Genomic DNA, 25,506 nt, shown 5'->3' with positions numbered 1-25,506 from the left:
CCTGAAGGAGGGTTGGAGCTAGAATGGACACACTTGACAGTGCAGGTAATTGATACAGGCCATTTTCTAGGCATCTGTGCCTAAAGGTACCTGGAGGGTACCTTTGTATTTTTTTGATCAATTTGTATTTTTAGTCTGTGATAGTAGTATCCAATGGTGCAGAAAGGGAAATTAAGGCAGAAAGGCTGGTTAGGAAAGACTCTAACCACAATATCAAAAGGAAGGGAGGTGGGCCTTAGTTAGGGCAGAGGTAAAGAGAAAGGGTGGTGGTGGTGATGCACAGGACCTGGAAGTGGCTGAATCTGGAGAGAAGGGGGCTGGGAATGTAGCTCAGTGGTGGAGCACCTAGCACATGTGAAGTCCCAGGTCCTTCCCCAGTAATACAAAAACAAAACAAAACAAAACAAAAAAACCCTCTTGAGAGAAGGACAGGACAGTTGCCCAAGAGACCAGGAGTTCAGTGGCACTACCAACAAAGTCAAGGAATGCTGTCTTTGGTGCCTGGGGCACTCTGCTGGCAGGAGGATCTGGTCACAAATGAAAGTTTGTCACTGCACTGTCTGAGTGAAAGACACCATGCAGGGAGAAAAAGGGGAGTGGGCAGAAGTCAGGGAAGTACTTTGTTTTTGAGGGCAGATGCAGTTTGAGGGGTGGGAGGAGAAGCAAGAGATAAGAGAGAACAGAATGAATGGGAAGAAGAGAGGACAGCCTTAAGGGCAACAGCAAGCTTGGGCGGGGAGATAACAAGGGCTGGCTCTGCTGCCCATTACTCTCCTTGGAAGACAAATCCAAGGATGAGAAGAAGCAGTTACAGTCCAGACCAGTGCTGCCCAGCAGAGCCGTTGCAATAGTGGAAATGCTCTGTATCTGCACTGTGTGACAGTAGTCACAGGCCACATATGGCTAGGCACATGGCACATGACAACTGAGGAATTGATATTTTTGAATTTATTTTTTGAGGAACTGAATTTTTAACTTTAGAATCAAGACCCTGAATTTTCAAGATAGAAGTTTGCAAAAAAGGCTAGACTTGACTGCCCATCACTGGAAATGCTTTTTTGTCTGCATACAGCAGAAAATAGTCAGAAACTTTAGTCTTTTCATAGGCACTTATTCTTAGTGGGTTAATTTGAATGATTTGGTAGAAAGGGCAATAATATTATTTGAGTTGCTAAGAACACGTTTCACCACGACAACCCACCTCATTACAACCACTCATTTCCCACTCCCTGCCCTCCTGTCAGCAGCACGGGGCCTTCATTTGGTGACCATATACAGGAATCCAGTCTGCAGGAAGCAAGGCCCAGCAGCAATAACTTCAGGCATTATGGGTCCCATGTCCCTTGCAAGTAACCGGCTTTGCTACCAGCCTTTCCCAGATGTGACTCCATCATTGGACATTCAGATCCAAGGCTGCAAAGTCATTCAAAGCCATCTTACTCCCTTCCCAGAGAACTATTTTATACACCAGGATTTTCTTTTCTTTTCTTTCTTTTTTTTTTTTTTTTACAAAATCCAAAATAATTTTATTCACTTTTTCAGATTTTTGCTTTCACAAGGTGTTTAGCAAACATGCTAAGGCGACAGAATGTCTAGTTGGTCACGACATGCAACACAGACCATACAACTGATGACAGCAGCGACCACGCCCACCTGAGCTACCCGGCCCCAGAGCACAAAAGGGGTCTGCAGGAACACACCGAACCACACGGCAATCAGCAACCTGAGGTAGGTCTCTTTACAGTACAAAAAAAAAAAAACAAAAAACTTCTACGCCAGTGAGAGACACTGATTAGCAAGAGCTGCTGAAAGTTGCAGACTTTGGAGAGGAGACTGTGCGACAGCTGCAGTGAGGAAGGAAAACACACCCACACGATCCTGAACCCTGTCACTGAACTGTGGAGGTGTGGGAACAGGCAAATGAAAAGTACCACCTAAAAAAAGCAGCAGTTGGCCCCGGGGCTGTGAGCCAACAGGTCTCGGAGCTGGACAGCCCCGTGCAGTGGGCAGCTTTAGGAACCTGAGGCAGTGGGACTCTCTGTGAACGGACTGATTCCTGTTTAGAAACAACAGCAAAAAGAGGAAGGCAGGAAAGAGACCCCCCCACCCCGTGAGGAATGTGCCTGCGACTCTCATTCCTGCTGGAGGGAGGGAAAAGGGTCTGGGGCTGTGCCCCACTGCTCTCCTGACAGAAACAGTAAGTGACACCAGGACAGAAAGCAGGAGCCCTGAGAATTCACGGCGCTCTGCCAGGCTTCCAGCAGCCCCGTCCTGTCCCTGGAGTAGCTGCGGGAAGTCGGCAGAGGGGGCCGCGGAGGGCCTGCTGTTGCCACATGTCTTCCTTGGGACACCCAGAGAGCCCAGCACCGTGAGACATCCAGCTAGAGAACAACAAAATGCCACCCTTCCTACAGTCTAATAGCAAAACCAGATCTCTAGTGCAGCAAACTGTACAAAAATGATAGAAAGGAATATGCACTGTTATTAGCACAGTGCTTATTTTAATATAAAATAAACAGCTTACATTTTCACTGTAAATATAGGCTATATACAGAATTATATATAGATATAGCTACACGTATAAAGCTTCATTATAGGCCTCTGATACATTTATAGTAACGGTTCCCTGAACCTTTTAGAGTGCAATTAAGAACAAAAACTAAATTTTGTTTATATGAATATGGAATAAATACAATAATCAAAATATGATTCTCCCTAAAAGTGAAACACACAAGCCGATCCTGAACTGCTGTGCGAAAGATAAAATCGGGAAAGGCAAGGTTTCGGCAGGAGGACACGAGGGGCCCGCCCCAGGCAGGGAATGGCGATGCTCTGAAGAAAGGACTTCGTCAGTGGGAGGAGTTAGCCCTTGACAGCCACCTTGTTCTCTGCAGCAGCAAACATGGCGTAGAACCGGGAGCTGTCATTGGACAGAAGGACTGATGGGGTGTCAAACTCCACCACCTGCAAGAAGAGGAGATGGTGTCAGAATGTGACTGTGGGACAGTCGGGGTGATTCACAGGACCTACTGCTAAGGAAGGGAGGCACACCCCAGAACCCCCCATAGGATGAAGCCAGGGGAAACAACTCAACTAGTCCTGCTGCACCCATTTTCCCAAATACCCAGGGAGTAAAGAAAAGTTCAGGGAGAGAGACCTCTAGATTCTCTGTGTATAAATTCCTATTCCAGCCCTGGAAATGAAGGAATTGATCAACAGGTTCTAACACTTCAGGAGAATGACCATGGCTCAAGTCAAGGACACACAAACATATGCCATTTTGCTGTGTAAACTAATCTAACCCTACAGACGGTAAAGGAAGAGCCCAGGATGCCTAACTGGCAGAAAAAAAGGAAGGGATTGACTTAGTCAACCATCCATCCTGGAGATGGACTTCAAGGCAGAAGCCACCATGTGTGTAAGGCAGAGAGCATCCCACATGTAGGAGTTTGTGATGTTTGAAAAGTGCTGTCAGGGGAGACTCGATGTATCACAGTGCTTATCTTGGGGGTGTGGGGATAAATAACTTGTGATCTTGTTTTTGCCTTTTTGTGTGTTTTAGGTTTTACTAAAATTAATGTCTTGCAGAAAGAACAACTCATATATCATGGGAAACTTATAATCTATTACTGATAATAATAGTACCACAGTGACTACTTTTTTTGGTGGGGAGTATTATGGATTGAACCCAGGGGTGCTTTACCACTGAGCTACATCCCCAGACTCCCCAACCCCCACCTGCTTTTTGAGACAGGGCCTCACCAAGTTGCTTCAAGCTTTGCTGAATTGCCAAGACTGACCTAAAACCTCTTGACTCAGCCTCCAGAGTCACTGGGATTATGGGTGTGTGCCTCTGCTCCCAGCCCACAATAACTTCTTTTATTTAAAGTTTATTGACAAAACTTATGAAACGGAAATGAGGGAAAACACCCCATTCACAATATCCTCAAAAAAAAACCAAAAAACAACAAAAAAAAAACTTGGGAATCAACCTAACTAAAGAGGTGAAAGATTTATACAATGAAAACTACAGAACCCTAAAGAGAGAAATAGAAGAAGATCTTAGAAGATGGAAAAATATACCCTGTTCATGGATAGGCAGAACTAACATCATCAAAATGGCGATATTACCAAAAGTTCTCTATAGGTTTAATGCAATGCCAATCAAAATCCCAACAGCATTTCTTGTAGAAATAGATAAAGCAATCATGAAATTCATATGGAAAAATAAAAGACCCAGAATAGCAAAAGCAACTCTAAGCAGGAAGTGTGAATCAGGCAGTATAGCGATACCAGATTTCAAACTATATTACAGAGCAATAGTAACAAAAACAGCATGGTACTGGTACCAAAACAGGCGGGTGGACCAATGGTACAGAATAGAGGACACAGAGACTAATCCACAAAGTTACAACTATCTTATATTTGATAAAGGGGCTAAAAGCATGCAATGGAGGAAGGAAAGCATCTTCAACAAATGGTGCTGGGAAAACTGGAAATCCATATGCAACAAAATGAAACTGAATCCCCTCCTCTCGCCATGTACAAAAGTTAACTCAAAATGGATCAAGGAGCTTGATATCAAATTAGAGACTCTGCGTCTGATAGAAGAAAAAGTTGGCTCCGATCTACATATTGTGGGGTCGGGCTCCAAATTCCTCAATAGGACACCCATAGCACAAAAGTTAATAACAAGAATCAACAAATGGGACTTACTCAAACTAAAAAGTTTTTTCTCAGCAAGAGAAACAATAAGAGAGGTAAATAGGGAGCCTACATCCTGGGAACAAATTTTTACTCCTCACACTTCAGATAGAGCCCTAATATCCAGAGTATACAAAGAACTCAAAAAATTAGACAATAAGAGAACAAACAACCCAATCAACAAATGGGCCAAGGACCTGAACAGACACTTCTCAGAGGAGGACATACAATCAATCAACATGTGCTCTCTGCCCTACCTCAAAGTGACATTGCTTACAAGCAACAAAAGAACTATTAAAACAAAATGAAAGTGCAGTAGGAGTCACCTGATTCCATCTCTTGATTATTTCCTTCCCAAGGGCAACCAGAATAGTGTTGCTATGGCTGCTTAACTAAATGCCTAGGACCACATGAAGATGGCAATCAGCCCATCACTAGCAGAGGGCAGCTTTCCTCCCAGAAAAAGCTACATGCCAAGCTGAAGTCCCTGAAGGGCTTAGTACCTGTCCCTGGGCCAGCACCATAATCCTATCGGAGCCTAGAACTGTATGCAGGCGATGGGCAATCGTCAGCATGGTGCAGTCTGCGAATGCTTCTCGGATGGTCTCTTGAATCAGTAAGTCTGTCTCCGTGTCCATGGCAGCTGTGGCTTCATCTAAAATCAGAATCTGCCAGCAAAGCAGAGAAGAAAGAGGGGTCCAGAATGCTTAATTCCTTAATTCCATTCTGGTTAATCTCAGTTTCACTAAAATGTATTTCATTATTTAAATTCTATGCTATACATTGTTTTTTTCTAAGTAGATACACATGTATAAAAATATGTTTTGGCTTAGAACTGAAATAACCCATATTTGCCTTGATTTCCACAAACAGGACACACACATAATGCTGTTAATTAAATATTTGATCCTACTTGCTGTGTGGCTTTTGATGTACACCTTAACTTTTCTGAACCTCCTTTTTCCTATTTGTAAAATGAAGAGGGTTTCCATTTGATGATCTGAAAGTCTCCTGAAGCCGTTCAATCTTCTGTCTATAGTCTACAGGGCTATAACTATTCCCTGGCCAGAAATAACAGCTGCCCTTGGATTTTGAAGGCTTAGGGAGGTTCAAAAACACAATAAAAGACACCCCCCCAAACCCATATACTAAATTGTGTCAAGGCTAATTTAGAAGCAACGCTAGTCATGCTCTTGGACAGTGCTCCTGGGCTTGGAGATAGGAGCCTGGGACCCCATGGCCGTAAGCAAGGCTGCACTCCCCACTCCAGCTCTTCTTTGCTGCTCTTTGTTCCCACCACCTGCCCAGTGCCTCACCTCACTATGCTCTCACCTTACAGTGACGAAGCAGGGCCCGTGCTATGCACAAGAGCTGCCGCTCCCCCACAGAGAAGTTGTCCCCGTTCTCCATCACTTCAGATTCAAGTTTCAGAGGTAGCTGAGCAATCTAGGGGTGGGGAAGCAAAGATCGGAAGAGTAAAAATCCAAATTCAACCTTTTCAACTTCCAGAGGCAAAAAGAAATTATTCTGAAACTTCTCAAAGAATCACCAGGCACAACTTGGCTCATCTGAAAGAAGGGACATATGATCACGTGTACTAGAGTCTACGTTTTCTGTGACAGCCTACGTTTTGAATACAGGATTCTGTTAGTTCCACACCATCAAAATATCTCAGAAATTCCAATATTTATATGTCCCACAAATCTTGTCAGATTGTGGGCCCTCATTTTTGGTTCTGAAATTATGATCATATAAAAGGAAATGGAGTAAACAAAAGTCCACTCCTGAAGGCCAAGGCTGCAGGCCTGTGGCTGCCAAACTTTTCTTTTTATAAGCCGTGGAACATATTCTTCAAATGAAACTGCTGGAGAAAGCCCAGTGAGAAAGACGAAAGCAGGGCTTATCTATTTGAATCAAGGTAGGGGATACTGAGCCTGACTCAACTTGGGCAAACTACAGCCCAGCTCCAGGCCAGTGGTACCCATCTTCAGGATGTGGCTCCTGGCAGGGGCCTGCTGAGTTCCCCTAAGAGATCTGTGATTCACATGCATACTACATGTTTTCTGCAGACTCAGTAAATTATATGACTTTTACACATACATAGTTGCTGTAAAAGTATTACACTGTTATGATTAATGAAAATTAATTTAAAAGCATTAATAAATTCTGAGTTGTCATTAATATCTTTACAGTCAATGGATAGTATGAGGCAATATGACCATAGGTGGTGTGGGAAATAAGGCTAGGAGGAACCAACCCTTAGGATATATCTGAAATGCCTGGGAAGCTCTGCTCCAAAGCACTCTTTCACAACATCCTGGCTTTGGGGGGAAAGGTGGCTGCTGGCAGGGGGAGCCAGAGCAGGCTGGGGAGTGAGGGCAGCACCCCTGGGTTTCTCCCCTTACAATTCCAGCACAGCTCATGTTGGGCTCTTCACTTACACATTCTTTCATGTGTGTCCTTTCTAGGGCATCCCAGATCTGGTCTTCAGTGTACTGGTTGAAGGGGTCCAAATTTGATCTAGAGAGAAATGAAGTAAGAAATTTTCAGAGGCCAGAGTTTAAGCAATCAAACTCCAAGTATTGACAGTAGTGAAAGTTTAACATGCACACACAGAACAGAGGATTCCAGCCCTGAAAGTCACAATGGCTCATTCCACAAGCAGCCACAAAGAAGTCTTGAGAACAGACTGGGCCTCCCTTTCTTCTCTATAAAACTTGATTCAACTTTAACTTTTTACTAGTAAATAATACTAGTCAGGGGCTGGGGTTGTGGCTCAGTGGTAGAGCGCTCGCCTAGCACATGCGAGTCCCGGGGTTCGATCCTCAGCACCACATAAAAATAAATAAATAAAGATATTGTGTCCAACTAAAAAATAAAATATTAAAATAATAATACTAGTCATAGAAAGTTTTTTTTCTTTCTTTTTTCTTTTTTTGGTACTAGGGATTAAATCCAGGGGTACTGAACCACTGAGCCACATCCCCAGCCCTTTTAAATATTTTATTTAGAAATAGGGTCTCGATGAGTTGCTTAGGGCCTTGCTAAATTGCTGAGGCTGGCTTTGAATTTACCATCCTCCTGCTTCAGCTTCCCGAGCCGAGAAAATTTTTAAAAAATACAGATATGCAAAACACAGAACAAAAATGAGCATGTTTTAAACACCTCTAATGATACCCCTCGAAACAAACACTGTTAGTATTGTGGCAGATATCCTTTCAGATTTTTTCCTGTGTCAGTGGGTTAAAAAATACATCTCTTGATATATATAAGCTTAGAAGGATATAGAAAAATGCCTTTTCTTTTTGCAGCACTGGGGATCTAACCCAGGGCCTAATGCATGCTAGGCAAGCACTCTGCCACTCATCCACACCTCAACCCCTGCTGTCTTTCTCAATGCACCCAGCTGAGAGCCCTATCACTGAGCAGGCAGCCCAATGACAGCCGGCCTAATCAGGAAAAGAAAATGGAGGGCAGAGTGGAAAGGAGAGAGGGAGAAGGGTGACTCAGAAGGAAGGGATTTTTTTGGTACAGACTACTAGTTTGGGGATTACTGATGTTTAATGTACTGATTGTTTCTACCTCAAAGAAATCAAAATGATACCATAGGAACAAGACTGGACATTTCTGAACATCATGTTGACAGTGGAGGCAGAGACCAAAGGGACGCATCTATAAGCCAACTGCCAGAAGCCAGAAGAGGCAAAGAAGGAGACTCCCCTATGAGTGTCAGAGGGAGGCCTGAAATACCTTGATTTCAGATTTCTGGCCTCCAGAACTCTGAGACCATACATTTCTGTTGTTTTAATCCACCTAGTTTGTGGTACAGTTGTTCTTTGGTATCCATAGGGGATCAGCTTCAGGACGCTCAATGACACCAGAATCCATGGATGCTCAAGCACCTTATGTAAAATGGCACAGAATTTCCATATAACCTGCACACATCCTCCCGTATACTTTAAATCATCTCTAGACTACTTATAATACCTAATGCAATGTAAATGTCATATAAATAGTTTCATATTATATTGTTCAAGGAATAATGACAAGAAAAAAGTATACAATTCAGTATAGATACAATGGTGGGGGGGCATTTTCAATCTGAGGTTGGTTGAATTCATGGATGGGGAACCTGTGGATACAAACGGCTGACTGAACTTTGTTATAAAATTCTAGGAAGGAAGCATACCTACTAAATTCATCAAATACTTCTTATCAGACAAATAGCACACAGGAGGACAGCTGCCTGCTCACTAAGCAGCCTGCCTACCAGATTTTCAATGGGTGAAAGCTTGGCAGACACATTGACAGGCTTGACCCCCAAGCCCTGGGCCCATCGCAGCAGCTGAAGGAACCTCGGGGGACTAATCCATAGGTTCCACACCAGGAATACTTACGTGCACCAGTGGGTGGTCTATATGCACATTAAGGCAGACCAGACCATTCTCATCAGGGAGCTAATCAGGAATAGAAAAAACACCCCCTCATTTAGAGAAGCCAGATGGTCCTGGTCTGACCCACAGACAGCAAGGAAAGCAAAGTTATGCATACAGTGCATCAGAAGTATTCAGATGGGCAGATGGACAGGAGAAAAAAAAAAGAACCCTAAACACGAGGGTGCTTATTTTTAATAATCTGAACTCCTGGGGTCCTGATGTTGCCAAAAGTGCATTTCCATCTTTGGTTTTCTACATTTTATTATTATTTTTTTTTTTAAAGAGAGAGAGAGAGAGAATTTTAATATTTATTTTTTTTTTAGTTTTTTCGGCGGACACAACATCTTTGTTTGTATGTGGTGCTGAGGATCGAACCCGGGCCGCACGCATGCCAGGCGAGCGCGCTACCGCTTGAGCCACATCCCCAACCCCGGCTTTCTACATTTTAAGCATCTTCTAAGCTGCCTACTGGCCACTGTTAAATGAAGAACAAGAACACCTCCCAGGGTGTGAGACCACGTAAAAGATCCAGTGGAAGACCTGGTACTAAACACCCTGTCCTACCATCTGGGGTGGGGGCTCCTGAGAAGACTTGGTCCTCAGCAGGAGGTGCCGGAACTCACATACCTCTTCAGGAAAGCTCAAAACAGTTATTCAGAAACATGGGCTGATCCTGGCTGTTGGTTGTTAAGGGTAAAATTAGGTGATGAAAGAAGTGAACGCAGAGTAAATGACAAAGACTAAAGAAAGCAGCAGGCTGTGTGGAAATTTTTCTCAAGGTGGGGGAGGTAGACCAGGAGACTTTGAAGATGCTGGTAAAAGGTCACTGAAGGTCAAGACCCCTGGGGAGGTAAGCTTGCCTCTGCTTTTTAGCGGGATGGACTCTCCCTCAAAGTTGTAATTATGAGCAGTGTCACAAAACATCCTTCAGGAGGCATCAGTGAGACACGGCAGCCAGCTGGCCTAGGTTCAAACTCTAGCTCTGCCACTTTCAGCTGTCTTTAGGTAAATTACTTAACTTCTCTGGGTTTCATTTCTTCTCTCTATAAAACAGGAATAATAATAGTACCTATCTCATGGAGTTTTGAGTATTTGATGAATTAGCACAACTAATTCATCCCGAGTCCTCACTAAGCTTAGCTGCCACTATCACTCTTGCTGTGTTACTGTTACAGCAGCAGTGCCCAGTATAGAATGACTTTTCAACAAATGTTAGATACTATCTAGTGGACTGTTACTTTCTGATATAGAGACTACAAGTTTTTTTTTTTTTTTTTTTTGTTTTTTGTTTGTTTGGAGTGGGGAGAGGGGTTCCCAAATTCAACAAGACTATCAAAAACAGGAAAAGGAACTTCCTTAAAGCCAGAGAAGAATTCAGAGACAACTAAAAGCCCTGAGATTGTAAGACTGTGCTTTAGCCAATCTGGAGCAACTTCTAAGCCATTTCAAGCCCCAGATGCTCCTGTACCAGATGCTCGCCCAGGATGAGCCAAAATGGAATGAGCCAGTTATGGTTCCAGTTGTTTTTGCTGTGATTGTGAGCTGAAACCTACAGATATTTCTTAGATTAAGAAAATTTAATGAACAGATCAAATGGGTCAGAGGGCACATGGATAGGAAAAATGAGAACATAGCTACCTTGCTAATGAATGGATGGATGCTGAGTAGAACTGTCCAGAGGAGGAGGCCACCATCACTATAAGGGAACAAGACTCAGGACAGACTAGAGTGACAGCTGGGGACAATCAGTCTCACTTCAGAGCAATAACCACCAGCCCAGCCAGGCAGCAAACAGCCCAAAGGACAGAAAGCACACTAGCTGGGGTGAAAGTGCAGAGGCCAGAGCTGGGCACAGGGACCTCTGGGAAAGGGGGAGGAAAGCAGAGCACTGCCCAGGCCATGGGAGGGTGAGGCTAGAAAAGCACTTAAGGCCCCGACTTGGGGCCTCTTCTCGTGGAGACAAATATCAGGGCAAAAGGCAAGGAAGGGAACAGCAGCAGAAACGTAGGCCTGAGAACCCAAGCCCAGCATGAGGGAGGACTGGGATGCAGATATGGGGGATGGACTGAGATTCTGGTTAAATCTAAGGAGGGGTGTGGCTGCAAATCATCTGGTCTATGATTTTGATTATATACATATGCAGACCAATTCAGGAATTTAGACCTCAGGACTTTCTGAGTTTGCTTGATCTTGTTTTTCATTTTGCTTTCCCTCTAAGAGCTCCTTTCAAGCTTTAATTGCTTGCTGGTATCTCAAGATGCACCTGCCCTCAATATTGGTTAATGGTGGTGGAAATGAGATTTCCAGATTCAAAGCCTCTAGGAGGCAGATGAGGAAATAGCTGATCTAGTCTGCCCTTGTTTGGGAAGCTCATTTCAGGCTTCCTACTAAGAAAAGCAAACGAATGTGACAAACTGAAAATTCTTTGGGAATCTATAAGAAACCAGGGGGGCATGAGGGGTAGATAAAAGGAGGAGAATAGATACTCTCAAATTCGACCTTTTTAGTTATCTACTGACTGAACCAGCCAAAACTAGAGCAGCAGAAATTAAGTTTACAAAATTTTCTGAGTTTGCAGAGCTGCCTGCCCAAATAGCACTGTGAGTGCAATAACACCACCTCTCCAGTTTGTCTACAAGGCTGCAAACATCTCTCTGGATATGATACCAAATGGTCCCAATTCCCCTAAAGTTGCACACAACGCCCCCACACATTCCACGAACAGAGTTGTACACACCATGGTCAATTTTAAATCATAAACTCTCGAAGCCCCCAATTCACAAATCCAAACAAAGTGCTATTAAAGTTAAGGTTTTTTAGGTGGATGTGGTGGCACAGGTTTGTGCCAGCGACTTGGGAAGCTAAAGCAGGAGGATCTCAAGTTCAAGGCCAGCCTCAACAACTTAGGGAGGCCCTAAGCAACTAAGCAAGAACCTATCTCAAAATAAAAAAAAATTTAAAAAGGGCTAAGTATGTTTAAGCACCCTTGGGTTCAATCTCTAGCACCAAAAAAAAAAAAAAAAAAAAGGAAGAAAGAAAAGAAAAAAGAAAATTAAGGCTTTTTGGTAGCAACATTTTCAAGTTCAGTCTGAAGTTTTGCATGCTTTCTTAATTCTCTTGCAAATGATGATGAAAAAACAACAATAAAAAAAAATACAGTGCTTTTGTCTAGGGCCAAATAATAAAAGGCCATTTTTCCCTCCAAAGTGTTCCTATGGTATCCAAAAATAGAAAGATTTATGGGAACAGAAGACTCGGCAACACGTTCTAATGTCTTAAGTTTAAACCTGACCTTTCAATGATTTCTAATTCTCTTCTGACATTGCTTAAATGACCTTGTTACCTCAATATCCAAAGGGAATGACTCATTATCATCAAAGGATCCAGAACACACTGTCCAAGTTCAATGAGAGAAATGCCAAAATAAACACTCCCAGAGTGTTGACTCTACATGAAAATGGGCATAAGTTCAGTTTATTGACTGGTATAAACTGGATGTTTGTATACCCCCCAACTTATCTAACAATGTGACAGTATTTGGAGATGGGGTCTTCTGGAGGTAAGTAGGTTTAGATGAGGTCATGAAGATGGGGTCCTTGTGATAGGATTAGTGCCCTTCTAAGAAGAGGAAGGAACACAAAAACTTTCTTGCTCTGCTCTGTCTGCATGTATACACCAAGCAAAGGCCACATGAGGATATAATAAGACAGGAAGAGGGCCCTTACCAGATGCAGTCTTGGAGTTCTTAGAACTATGAACAATAAATTGTACTAGCCTACAGTATTTTAGTACAGTGGTCTAAGCAAATCAAAGTATCTACCAAGCCTTCTTAAAAAAAAAAATTAGTTCAAATGCCATTTCTAAAGAAGAGAATCACTTAGCTTTAAAGACAAGTCTGAACACTGACTATTGTTATTGAAAATTAAGTTGGTATCTAATTTTTTTAAGCTGCTAAAAATTAAAGAGGAATGGCAAAATTACTTTCAGAATGATTTTAAAGAAGTCCAATCTAGGGCAACTATATCGTCAAAACTGTTTTTATTTCCAAAAAGAGACAGTTTGAATTGAAATGGACACAAATTATAGACACACACATAGGAGACAGAAACTGAAGGATAAAGGTTAGGATAACAAAAAGGAAAGATGACTTTCTTCTTGATTACTATTTTAATAAACTTAATAAAATTGCTATTTTAAGAAGAGGAACTTTATCTTTGGCATTCTGGTAGATTTCAGAAAGAAACATCATTCCAGAGTAAGTACCAAAGATGGGGGAAGTGGGTTGAAGGTGCAGCTCAGTTGTGGAGTGCCTGTTTAGCCTGTGTGAGGCCCTGAGTTCCATTTTTGGCATAAAAAAATAAATAAATAAATAAAAGGGAAGGAAAGGGTCCAGAGCAAGGAGACACTAGAAAATGAAAAAAAATCTGAGGGGTAATAATGCCTGAAAGCTATCCTTAGGGTTGTAACTTTGGACTGAGAGGCAGATGCAGGGCAATGGTATTGAGACTGATGGTAGCAGCCACCATTTATTGACTTGTCTGTCATTGACCAGGCTCTGGGCTTGTATTGTTTGTATGAATTTATTCAATTTACAACAACAAAAGTATCCCTATTTTAGGAGTGAGGAAACAGGTTTAGGATTGGTAATTTATCTATTCATGGGGAAGAACTCTGGCCCAAATCTCTCTCATCCATTGCAAGGCCTCTCTGCCCTACTTAGTTAAAGTGGTTCATGCAGCAGAGTTGCCTCTTGTCTCTGCAACAGAAAGTATACAGTATATGCTGAGCATGGTGGTGCATGCCTGTAATCCAGGTAGCATAAGAGTCTGAGGCAGGAGCATAGTAAGTTCAAAGCCAGCCTTAGCAACTTAAGCCTGAAGCAACGTAGTGAGACCCTGTCTCAAAAACAAAACATAAAAAGGGCTGGGGATATGGCTCAGTGGTTAAGTGCTCCTGGGTTCAATCTCTAGTAACAGGAAAATGAAGAAAGAAAGAAAGGAAGGAAGGAAGGAAGGAAGGAAGGAAGGACAGCATGGAGGGGAAAGCACTAGACTGAGGTCACAGGATCTTGTCCCAGGTGCCAGCTCTGGCACAGTGTACATATCCACCCAGCCTCTAAGTGAGGCAGGAAGCATGCAGGTGCCCAGGTCCTCACCTGACAGTGCCACTGAACAGCACTGGTTCTTGAGGAATGATGGAGAGTTTGCTTCGGAGGTCAGCAAGGCCAATATCACTGATTCTCACTCCATCAATCTTGATGCAGCCTCCAGATAACTCCACCAGACGGAAAAGGGCCATCCCTAGAGAGGACTTCCCTGGTGATCAAAGAGACGCAGAAAAGTAGCTCTATTAGCAACTTCTGGGAAGACAAAACTGGTTTATCCCCAGGGCAAAATCATCTTTTTCTCTTCCTAGTCAATCATTCTTTCGACTGATTGACTGAGATAATGAATAAATAACAGTGGGAACAGAAGAAAGCATTTAATGCTCCCGAGCTACAAAGCAGTCATTTAGATCCACAGCTGCAGCCTGAGGCACGAGAAAGATGGGTTCCGGTTCATGAGAGTCAAGTGGAAACAGGCCTGTTCTCCCTCAGGAACAGGCACAAAGGGTGGACTGCAGAGTGAGGGGAACACAGTCCTACAGCAAGTGGCTGGGGGCAAACCAGAGGACAAGAGGTCCTGCTTCTCTCCATCCCCTTACTGTGGCTGAGAAAGAAACTAAGACAAGGCTTCTCACTGCCAGAGCAGTGGGGAGAGGAAGAAGTTCTGGGGTAAATGCACCAGGCAAGGAGGCTTTGGCTTGAGCAAAGGTGTGGCTGTGGATGACTCTCCTGAAACAGGGAACTGTGGCAGAGAAGCAGGTCTGTGGATGAAATAATGAGGTCAGTATTCTAAAGACTGGCAGAAATTTTTAATTGATCTGCATTTGAAAAGCTATGCAATATAGGAAGACAATGTCCACCTCCCATAAACTCGCAACTGACACAGTTCCTTTAAGTTTCTTCCTTGGAGTTGAGATCATCCCAGAGATACAATATTATCCCTGTTTCATTCACTGACTCTTGTGTAACAAGCCCTCACCCAACCTTTACCAGATAAAATTTGAGTGGTTCCAACATATTCACAATGATGAATTAATCTAGTATTCTCTGAGGCTGGACAGTTAGTTTATGTAAACTTTTTATAATAATGTTGTGGCACAGATCTCAGTGCTCAAACTTTCCCATGTGTCAATTTCCTTGGGTTACATTCTTAGAACTGAAATTACTAAGTCAAATAACCATGGAAAAGTCTCTCCAAATGATGCCAAAAATGAAAACAAAACAAAACAAAAAAACAACCACCCCAAAAAATCCCACAAAGCTTTCTGTAATTCAACTGTAGTTTAGATCTAGAGCTAGGGTGTTTCAACCCAGGCTCTACTTTTCCTTGGCCCATTTCCTGACCCTCACAACCTTCTCCTGCCTCCTAAGACCCCTCATGAGAACCTCAATGACTCACTAGGACTCTGTTTCTGCAGTGGTCACCAAGGGTACAAAGCACCTACCTTACCCCCATGTCTGCAGCCACATCCCTACAGTTGGGATTTGTCTCCTGAGCAGAATCCTGTCAATGACCTAATAGGAACAACAAGCATCCTAATGCTTCCTAAAGCAACAATCCTCACAGGCACTACCAGAAACCAGCTGGGAAACCTGGTACACACAGCATGACAGTTCCCTTCCTAGAAATGAATGACTCTATTCAGAACCAGGGGACTTGGTTATTGGCCCCTTTCCCGGATATGAGAAGGGGAGGGAGACCTCACTCAGGCTGAGGTAGTGCTTTAAGATGTAAGAAGGAGGGAACAGGGCTCATACAAATGGCCAAGTTGTCCTCCTTAAACAAAAGGTGCTGGATTTGGACTATCTGGACTGGAGGGGAAACAAACCCCTACAGTGGTGTCCCTGACTGTGACCATGGCAGAGCCACACCTCTGGGCCTTGGAAGAAGACATGTTAGGATTGGAGTTGAAACAGTAACTCAAGACTATTTACTACTATTTTTCTTGTTTATTCTTTGTCATTGCCTACTTTTCAGTGACATCCTATTGAGTATTTTTTGTTTATCTTACTGTATTAAAGGGAAATCACAGGGAAGGACATGAGTCAGTTTTGAGGAGAGCCATGTACCCCTGGGGTCAATACAGCAGAGGAGACATTATGGGAGGACAAACAAGAGCTTTGGGACAGACATGTCCTTGGCTGAGGATTCTCTTTTTAGTCTGAAACACCTGGAGGCAGTGTCTTGTTTTGACATGAAATAATTCCCTCCAACAGAAAGTAGGTAATGCCTTTTTCTTTCCTAAGAAGGCTCTTTAAAGTAAATTGGCCAGAAAAGACAAAAGGTCTCTTTTTATTTTTTTATTTTCTCATGGCAAGAAAAAGTGCTCAAATGATTTTGATGCCAAGAAAGCATGGAACCCAGAAACTAATGATAATTGAACCAAAGAAACCTCTTATACAAGGACAGACACATTAGTAAAAGAAGATAAGACTCATTCTTGAAAATGTCACTAAGGAAGGAAATGACCCTAGAAATCTACAGGGTAGGTACTAACACGTTTCTAAGAATAGAGTGAAGTCAAACATTTAAAATGAAGCCCGCTTCTCTATTTCTTCACAATTGACGTCAGATCAAGAAAATAATTTCTGTCTTCAAGGAACACAGATTCTTTATTTAGAGTTGTTCAAGCTTCCAACAAATATGAGGCTATACAAGTAATATATCACACAGTCCTTAAAATTCTTCACATGCTCTGACTTCATAAAAATAGGGTTGTGCACTGCAGTGCTATTCACAGCTGAAAAATTGACAATAGGCTCAATTACCTATTGATTGGGGATTAGTTAAATATACATTATAGTACACCATAAAAAAGAACTGTGCATTACGTTACAGAGTGATCATTAAGGAGCATGGGAAAATAGTGATAGTTTTAAAAGAAGTTCATAAAATGGTATAAAATGACCTCATTTTCTTATAAACATATGTGTTAGTCGGGGAAAAAACCAAGATATTCACCAGGATGTCACCAGTATTATCTCTGGGTATGTGAGTCTCAGGTGCTTTTGTACTTTGCTACATGTTCACAGCGTTCTGTTCTGAGAAGGTAGACTTTGACAATCGGAGAAAGCCCAAAATGTCATAAAACAATAAAATGAAGAAAAAAGAAAGAACCAACCTAGAAAGCTGGATTTGGAGGCCTGAGAAATTAATCGCTTATCCAACAGGGATCCGGTTTTCAGTGATCAAAGCGATATTCAATAAGTTATTAAATGATGACTGAAAACTAGGTTCTTTAAATGATTAAATATTTCTTTAAATGTTTAAATGTTTCTCTGGAGAGGACTTTTTGATCCTTACCTGATCCTGTCCGCCCCACGATGCCAATCTTCTCCTTGGGTTTGATGGTAAAGGACACTTTCTTTAGGACTAGGGGGAGATTTTCTCGGTACCTCATCTCTGCATTTTCAAAGGTCACTTCTCCCTCCTGGGGCCAGTCAGGGGGAGGAGCTTTGTTTTTTATTCTGGCAGGGGCTTCCAAGGAGAGAGTCTAGGGAGACAGAAGTAGCCAGTTCAGACTGATTGCAGATATTTGGAGAGCAGCTTTGTCACAGAGACATAAAAACAGAACAACAACAGCAGCCATACACAGGCAGCCACCACCCTGACCCCCTGCTACAAAAGAACGCCTTGACAGTAAATGCTCACCAACACTAAACTAGGCAGAGAGGACCTGGCTACTGTGCTAATGGCCACCATGCAGCAGCCGGGAGATGGCCTTGGTTTTCAAACTGCGTTCTCTCTTAAGGAATTCTCCACAATACTGCCTTTGGGGGCTAAGGGAGAACCTAACTGGGGGGATCACAAAGTCTTTCACCCCTCTTCAACAACAGTTTTATCAGAATTCTTTGAAACGATCCCACTTGAAATAGAATCCTACCATTTGAACACCACTAGCCTAAGTTAATCCCAAAGTAAGGAAACCAACATTTTATGAATATCTGATCAGATTCTGATATTTTGACACCTCTTGGTGAATCCAGGAGACAGATTCCAAATCTAATTTTGCCACTAACAGCTGTGTGACTTAGACATGCTACTTTTCCTTTCCAGGTCTTGAGTTCTCATCTGCAAATTGTGGGGACTACGTTAGATGACCTTGGGAATCCATGCCAGCTTTAAGTGTAGCTGGGTAATTTGGTCACCAACAGCTACACTTCACAATGACCTGGCAAAACTCTTCAGGCAATTTCATATGGGGCTCATAGCCTTATAAGGAAATCAGGGCCAAAGACTAGTGGTCAGGGGCAGTGGAAATGGAAGCCTAAAACTCCAAGTTGGAAAGACTGTTGGGAGAGGTATTCAGGTTAGGGACTGGCAGTGGGAAAGCAGTCATCAGAAATGGGTCCAGTGTGCACCACTACTGACCATCATCCTGTCCTCTCCAGCATGAGACTGTCCCTACCAGCAATATTAACTCAGCCCTCCATATCCACATGTGCCTACATGTGTCCTCTATGGACCACAACACAGGGCAAAGCAGCAAGCTCAAAACATAAAGAACAGCTGTCGCCAGATACATTAGAGAGTTGTCTGGCTCTCTTTATGAGAATATTCATTTGGAAATTTAAGAAATACCTGATAACAAGTGAAATTCACTGTCAAAACAAATCAGTGAGGAGGCACATCATCTCCCATAGGAAGTGCAGTTTACAAACCCTCAGATCTCAACTGCAAGGGTGGTTTTTTGAAACTATGTTTTTAAGTTTAATTATTTGGAATTCAGAGTGTATTCTTTCCTGTCAACAATAACACAAATACTGGTATAGTCTCAGGGAAATTCATAAAACAGGTGACTCTTGAGAAATGAGTTAAATTTGAGAATCCTAACTACTCATGACTCTGCTTCCTTCCACAGAAAATTGCTTTTTAGAGTTCCAACTGGGGCATCAGCAAGATGTCACCTCAGGGCAAGATTGAAGGGTGTCTTAGGGGAAGGTGGAAAGACTAGATACTCTCAGTGTTGCCTAAATTTACTTGTTTCTTAAACTGTGAATGTGGTTTAGAATGATCTATAGAGCTTTTAAAACCACAGAAACCTGTGTTCCACTCCAGACTCATGACATCAGAATCTCCAGATAAGGCCCATGTTAGTCTTTGCCAAAAGTTCAACAGAGGATACTGATGGCCATCCCTGACCAAGAATGACTGGACTAGACCAGAAATGTCAATGATACATGGTTTCAAACAGTACAAAGAAAATGTTACATCAGTCGGTTAAACTGAAATAAGAAGATTCTGAACATTTTGGGAATTAGCCAATGAACCTAAGCTCTCTGCTGGACATGATTTATCAATACATTTAGAAGCTCTTAAGGTAGTTTATTCTCTATTCCAAGCATGCTGGTGAAGCAGAGAAAACAAATCTCCTGCTTGCACACCATCTGTGGAAATAAGGGAGGGGTCAGACTACAGCAAAAGGCCTGCAGCAGTCTGACCTTAATGTAGTGATTGATCCTTTCCACTGAGGTGAATCGTGCTTCTGTCTCGGATGCCAGTCTGACCGTAAACTGGAACAGTCCCGTTAACTGATAATGGAAAACAAAAATCCAACAGAGAATTTGTTATAGATATGTGCCTGGTAATGTGAGAGAACTTCTTTTATCCAGAGGACCGTGACTCAGTTGTAAGAACTACCTGAGCACAGGTAGCAGCTGGTTCAGGGACCTGTTATTCTCTCACATTTAAGAGCATGCCTACCATCCCTCATCAACTGTGCTGCTCAGTGAATGCAGGTGGCACTGGGGTCCTGCTGGCACTATGTTCTTGTACCATGAGGCCTTCTAGTCAACTTTATGTTTCTGATAACACACATGCAGCTACAAGATTTCTGTATCTGACTTGTATCTAAGACTGTTTGTGGTAGTCACAACAAACAGAAATTGTAACCTGTGAGCCATTAGTAAGAAAGCTCCCAGGGAAGTAAGATAAAAGATAAAAGGCTGAGAAAAAAGTGAACACAGAGCTCTTGTGCATCACAGACTGGGGATTCTGAGCACAGTGGATATAGCACGCTCTCTTCCCCAACCAATCATCTAGTGAGTCTGGACGGACATCTTTGGGTATCTATGAAGACACATTTTTCTGGAGTTCCTTTGGCTACTTATTTACTTTTTCTTTACAGTATGGAAAAATGTCAAATGTACACAAGAGTACAAGGAGTAATAAAATGAACACCTGGGCGCAAGTAGTTAAATCCTTTTATTCATAAATTCTATCCCTCTCTCCCATTCTGACACGTCCCAGCCAAGTCCAGATTATTATTGTCAGGCCAGACCAGGAGATGCTCTGAGGATCTAGTGGTAAAACAATGGCTTAGGGTGTGGCCCCATCCCCATCCCAATCATGTCTCTTCAGTGCCAACATAGGAAGTTGCAAAGCTGATGCCCCCAACCCAGATACTGACCTGGACAGCATAAGAGATGGCAAGACCCGCATAGGCTGGGGGAATCTGCCCGTGCATGAGAACTATCATCAACCCAGTGGTGGTGATCAGGGCAATGCTGATGAGGTCTAGTCGCACAGCCAGCCACCTCATTGCACATGTGAACAAGAAGAAAGGAGCCTGGTTGTCATCCAGTAGCTCTTGATACCTGTGAGCAGATAAAGTACCATGCAAGGGCTGGGGTTAGAGCTCAGTGGTAGTCACTTGCCTTGCATGCGTGAGGCACTGGGTTCGATCCTCAGCACCATATAAAAATAAATAAATGAAGATATTGTATCCATATACAACTAAAAAAATATTTTTAAAAAAAGTACCATACAAGCCTGATCATGGATGGAATCAAAGCTTGAGTGAATCACAGAATGCAGGGTAAATAATTACATACTTCCTGTTTCTGAGAGAATGACATGGAAACTTCAGGGGGCCAGGTTATTCTAGGCCTTCTGCATAGGAGGACATGGAATTTTCTAATGTTAGTTTCCTCCAAAACAACAACAACAACAACACAAAGTGGGGCTGGACATGTAGCTCAGTCGGTAGAGTGCTTGCCTAGCATGTACAAGACCCTGGGTTCTCCCCAGTACCACCAAAAAAATAAAAAAATAAAAGTGCCACATTAAATATATTAGGGAGAAATATCTACCTGAATGGCCCAGGAAAAGCATAGGAGAGGAGAGCATAAAGAGGGTTGTGCTAAGCTTTAGAAAGACATCTTAGGTTAAGGTTATTTTCTCAAAGAGAGGTTATAAAGGTAAGTAGGAGAAACAGTCTAAGGCCAGGGACTCTCCGAGTGAACGTGGGAAAGCTGCATGAGTGTGCTGACACACTACCAGTGGGCAGAAGGCACATGCTTTCCAAGGCCACAAAGCTAAGAAGTAGAAGTGAGCCGAACCACAGCAAGAGGAACTTAGATAACTTTGCCCGCAGAGGAGTGCTGCGCCAGTCAGCAGGGCTGGAAAGACCAGACCCATCTGAGAGCTCAGGGTACCATGGACTACTGCAACTCCCAAGCAGGGGGTTTGGCTGGGCACGTGTACTTTGTCTTAAAAAAATCGCTTTTCTCCCTTACAATAAAACACATATTCTCCAGATAAAATTTAGAAAATGCAACAAAAAAGAGAAAAACGTAAATTCCAGTTATCACCCAGTTAAAAAACAGAGTTAACATTTTGCTGCATTTCCTCCTCTCAGAACTTTTTCAATTAAATTTACTGTGTGTATGTCTACACACACATATAAATTCAGTATATTCCACTTTTTTAAAAGTTAGGAAGTATTTTTCTGAGGCATTTAATGTTTTGAAATTAAATTTTTAACCTTGCTACTATAATTTTAAAAAACTTGATTTTTCAAATAGGCGATATATATACAAGATAGAGAGTTTAAAGCTTACAAAATGTTTACCATAAGTCAATTTTTCTCCTACCCATCCTCCAGCTACCCACTTCCTAAGTGCACGCAACAATAGTTTCTTGTGTATCCTTTCAGAGATATTCTAAATGTTGCACAAAAGTTGCAAATACATTCTCAAAAGGCAGCACACCATACATACACCTGGATCCTTCTCTTTCAATATTATCTCAGTACCCACAGAGCTGCCTCATTCTTTCCAAGGACCACGGAATAATCCACTGTATGGGCACACTATAGCTTAGTTCACCAGCCTTCTATTGAAGGGCAATTAAATTTGCTCCAATCTCTTAATATAGATCTCCAGAATGACTACTTATGCACATAAATTTCATAAACAATATCTGATGGCTAAATAAAATGCAAATGTAACATCAATGACTCCCTTTTACTATTTCAAAAAGAAAAAAAGCAAAACTACCAAATACAGCTTTTTAGGAACAAAAGCCTAGAGACTCCAAATCTGCTTTTGTCTTCTCATTTGCTCAAAGGAGTCTCACCCAAGTAATTCAATTTTAATCAGAGATTGTTCCATTAAAATCACTAATACCTTTAGTAAAAAATTTTACAATCCCCAGCTGTGGCCTTGAAGGGTCCCTTAGACTCTTGTTAAATGCTTGGATCCTGGCTCCCCCTTCAAAGCCCCCATCAGCACTAACCTGTGTAGAAACTCTTGTCCTTTATTGTAGGCATGGATGGTGGCAAGGCCCTGTATGCTGGATGTGATGTGGGAGAGGAAAGGTGACTGCGTGATATTGTCCAGACGCTTCAGCTCCCGGATCAGGACCCTGAAAAGAGAATGGATTCGGTGTCACAGGGGTGGACCAGCAACTCTGGCCTCCTCCCTGCTCTGGCAGACACGAACACCTCCTATTTACCTGGAGACGATGTGCAGAACTGAAAAGAGGATAACCAGGGGCCCCACGGCCACAAGAAACCACGGGAAAACTCCTGCAATCATTCCGACACAGAAGAACACCAGGATAACGTTCTGGATGAACATCTCAGCCTGGAATGGCAGACGCACGTCGACTGGGAAAACCACAAGGGAACAAGTGTCAGACTCTTGGGACCCATAAATAAGAGAAATGGAGCTAAACGTTTAAAAAAGAAAAAATGAGGCTCGACCAAATCTGAAGTTTGTGATGCTGCTTTTCAAAACTCTTTCAAAGAAAAAGCTAGAAACCTGGTTGCTTTAAATTATCTTGAGACTAGAAAAATTAGGTGTGATCTTCTACCCCTGCTTTTTTTCCACTGGCCTGCCTAGTCCTTTGAAACATTTCCTGCCTTTACAAAGTACTATATGCTTTTTGGAAAAAAAAAAAAAAGATAATCTATATTCTTACCAATATCAATGGACTGCTGCTAACATTTAAGAAATTTTTCATCATGGGAATTTTTAAACATATACAAAAGTTGAAGTATTTGTACAGAACCTTTAATAGGTATCAATATTTTTTTTCAATTCTTCTTGGCAGTTTCCCCACCCTATTCGTACCCCTCCTTTTTTTTTTTCTTTTTAGTTGAAGTATTTTCATGGAAATCCTAGACATATTGATAGCACTGATTTGTTTCCCCTGCTTTTCAATTGTGCATGTGTGCACATACGTATGTGTCTGTGTGTAACACAAGTGGAAACATGTTATGCACCAGTTCAGTTATCAGGGATGGTTCTGATTCATTACCTCTGGCCATGGTTTTATACTGGCCTATAGACACCTGAGACAAACTTCTGTTGTGGAGACCGTCATGATGCAGCAGTTAAAAACACTAGGTTTGGGGTAAAAAACGATCTGGGCTTATTTCCCAGCTTGGTCACCTGGCAGCTCTATGACCCTAGGCAAGCTACTTTAACTTCTCTGGAGATCAGCCTTCTCATGTATTCAATGGCAGGAACAATGCCCACCTCACTGGCTACTATGCAGATTAGGATAAGGTACATAACACTTCAGCACTCTGCTTCTCGCACAGCAAGCTCTTAGTGAAGGTCAGAAGGCACCACTACTCTTCTATGGGTAGCATGAAGTTCTACTGCAGGTACAGACCATGCAGCACCTAGAAAACCTTACAGAAAATAGAGGTGTCTAGGAATCAATGGATTACCCCAAAGTAAACATGAACCCTGGAATCTCAGATGTCACTGTCCAAAGTCTGTCTGCTAACTCAATCCTCTGAACCTGCTCTCAGGTCAGATAAAGCAGAATGAGAACTTAGATGAAGGGTTCCTGGTGAAAATACCAGCATCTCAGGATAGAGATGCACATCTGGGGGATCATCTGGGAAGGCTACAGGCACAGTGAGCTCTGGTTTGTACTCTAGAGCATAAAAGAAAGAAGCAGTGAGAACATACCTTCATCCATGTCTTTGGAAAACCGATTGAGAATCCTCCCCGTGGGGGTAGTGTCAAAAAACTTCATAGGGCTCCGAAGAATTCTTCGGAAAAGCTCGTCATGGAGCCGGGAGGAAGCTCGCAGTGTGCCCTGAAGAGTAGACACAGGATGATCAGGACCTAGGGACTCAGGGTGCTATTTTGCAGGATATCCATTCCTAAAGGCATGGAAGTGCAAATGGTCAGGTGGCACAGGTGATGAATGAGCAAAGGCTGAGGACATTGGGATGCAGGTCATTTCAGCTAGGGTCATCCTGCTGTACTCAGAACAAACCCAAGAGATGCCACGCCGGAGCATGGCCACACAGTCACCAGGGAGAGGAGGTGCAGAGGCTGCCCACCATGGTATACCTTGACAAAGACAACTCCGCGAATGGCTTTCAGGATCAGCATGACTGCCATGGAGAGGGCGTAGATGCTGGCATAGTACTGCATGTGGGGATTGTCCTTCATGCTGTCGCTCACAGAGCTCCTGTTCCCTCGAGTTACTGTGGTATTCTGTTTGGAGGCAAGGCTCTATGAGGCAAGGCTCTAAAGCCTACCAGGTGTCTCCCTTTAGGTCATGCTCAGCTCAGGGGAGGGTAGAGGGCATGACCCTGGGACTTGGTCACACAAACACAAGGCAGGCTTTGCTACTCCCTCTGTTTTCTAAAGATAGAGCTGACAGCCTGGCAGTGTTCTGCGGGTTGGTCAACAGTTTTTTTCATGTCTTGTGAGATTACATTAGGAACCCATCTTTTTCATCCTAGAAAATCAAAATTGCTGCTTTTTAAAAAATTTTAAATTGATATATAAAATAAAAAGATTGTGTGTATATATACACACACACACACCCCTTTTTTTTTTTTTTATAATAGTGGGGGACTGAACCCAGGGCCCTGCACATGAGGCAAGTGCTCTACTACTGAGCCATATCCCTAACCTTTTTTAAAAAATATTTTTATTTGTTATTGATGGACCTTTCTTTATTGATAATGTTGCTGAGAATCAAACCCAGTGCCTCACAGGCTAGGC

At 42.6% G+C, this 25,506-nt stretch overlaps 1 protein-coding gene across 4 annotated transcripts in view; it reads right to left on the bottom strand.

The window, feature by feature from the left end:
• Window positions 1–2,462: 2,462 nt before the first annotated feature.
• Window positions 2,463–25,506, bottom strand: part of Abcc5 (ATP binding cassette subfamily C member 5) — a 77,703-nt gene continuing 54,659 nt past the window's right edge. For all 4 annotated transcript variants that reach the window (XM_046462536.2, XM_046462537.2, XM_046462538.2 and 1 more), the window contains exons 19-30: window positions 24,844–24,990; window positions 24,454–24,583; window positions 22,982–23,135; window positions 22,763–22,891; window positions 20,655–20,841; window positions 19,687–19,776; window positions 17,549–17,738; window positions 14,296–14,455; window positions 7,146–7,224; window positions 6,037–6,150; window positions 5,208–5,372; window positions 2,463–2,964 (exon numbers count right to left, since the gene is read on the bottom strand). In XM_046462536.2, coding sequence (XP_046318492.1) covers window positions 2,863–2,964; window positions 5,208–5,372; window positions 6,037–6,150; window positions 7,146–7,224; window positions 14,296–14,455; window positions 17,549–17,738; window positions 19,687–19,776; window positions 20,655–20,841; window positions 22,763–22,891; window positions 22,982–23,135; window positions 24,454–24,583; window positions 24,844–24,990 — 1,647 coding nt within the window. In that variant the 3' untranslated portion in view covers window positions 2,463–2,862. The remainder of the gene's footprint in view (window positions 2,965–5,207; window positions 5,373–6,036; window positions 6,151–7,145; window positions 7,225–14,295; window positions 14,456–17,548; window positions 17,739–19,686; window positions 19,777–20,654; window positions 20,842–22,762; window positions 22,892–22,981; window positions 23,136–24,453; window positions 24,584–24,843; window positions 24,991–25,506) is intronic.

This window comes from Marmota monax, unplaced genomic scaffold (genome assembly GCF_021218885.2).
Source record: "Marmota monax isolate L192 unplaced genomic scaffold, Marmota_monax_Labrador192_F-V1.1 WCK01_AAM20220418_F8-fsc00100, whole genome shotgun sequence".
Taxonomy (NCBI): domain Eukaryota; kingdom Metazoa; phylum Chordata; class Mammalia; order Rodentia; family Sciuridae; genus Marmota; species Marmota monax.
The sequence above is the reverse complement of the archived record's forward strand: the minus strand, read 5'-3'. Positions and strand labels throughout refer to the sequence as shown.